We start from the raw sequence: 720 nt of genomic DNA, 5'->3' as shown, positions 1-720 counted from the left end.
AATAAATATAATAATAATATAATATAATAATAATAATAATAATAATAATAATAATAATATATAATAATATACTATATAATATATATATATATATATATATATATTATACATATATATATATATATAATGGCAGACCCACCTTTGATCTTCCTGAACAGATTGGGAATGTACTCGTCGTCAAAGGGCAGCTTGCCGCACAGCAGCGCGTACAGCACCACACCACAACTCCACACATCCACTTCAGGGCCAGAATATAGCTTACCCGAGATGACCTTAGAACGTGTATAAGGTCGTTGGGTTTAGGGCTATTGGGTGGTAGGGTTGCTAAGGTTCAGGGTGCGTGTGCGGTTTTGAGAGAGAGGGGATGAGAGTGGTGGGGTGAAAGAACAGGAGTGTATTGGAAGGTGAAGTGAGCAAGGGAGACTATACACGATATGCGTCGAGCACAGAAAAATGCACATGACACCCTGGAATAGGTACGCAAAGTACGTGTACGCGAATACGAATGATTGATTTACGCCTTCAATCCTGAGAAGCTTGAGATGCGTAGAAATATAGGCTGATGTGAGAACGAATGCGTACAGGCACACACTAGCGCGTGAGGTTCACGCATGCGCGGATGTAAACACCCACTATCGAAACTATTCGTACACCTCAACGCACGACACATTGAAGCAAACTTACCAAACTATACATAGGTATACAAGCATGCATACACGC

The 720-nt window shown here is 40.6% G+C and overlaps 1 protein-coding gene across 1 annotated transcript; it reads left to right on the top strand.

The window, feature by feature from the left end:
- Window positions 1-126: 126 nt before the first annotated feature.
- Window positions 127-280, top strand: SARC_17888 (hypothetical protein; the record flags this gene model as incomplete). The annotated part of the gene is made up of 1 exon (XM_014288026.1): window positions 127-280. A coding segment is annotated over one exon (154 nt), but the record flags the coding sequence as incomplete, so codon positions are not given.
- Window positions 281-720: the final 440 nt, after the last annotated feature.

The sequence above is a fragment of the Sphaeroforma arctica genome (assembly GCF_001186125.1).
Source record: "Sphaeroforma arctica JP610 unplaced genomic scaffold supercont1.12596, whole genome shotgun sequence".
Classification (NCBI taxonomy): Eukaryota; class Ichthyosporea; order Ichthyophonida; genus Sphaeroforma; species Sphaeroforma arctica.
Note: the sequence above shows the minus strand (reverse complement) of the source record. Positions and strands in the feature narration are given on the sequence as shown.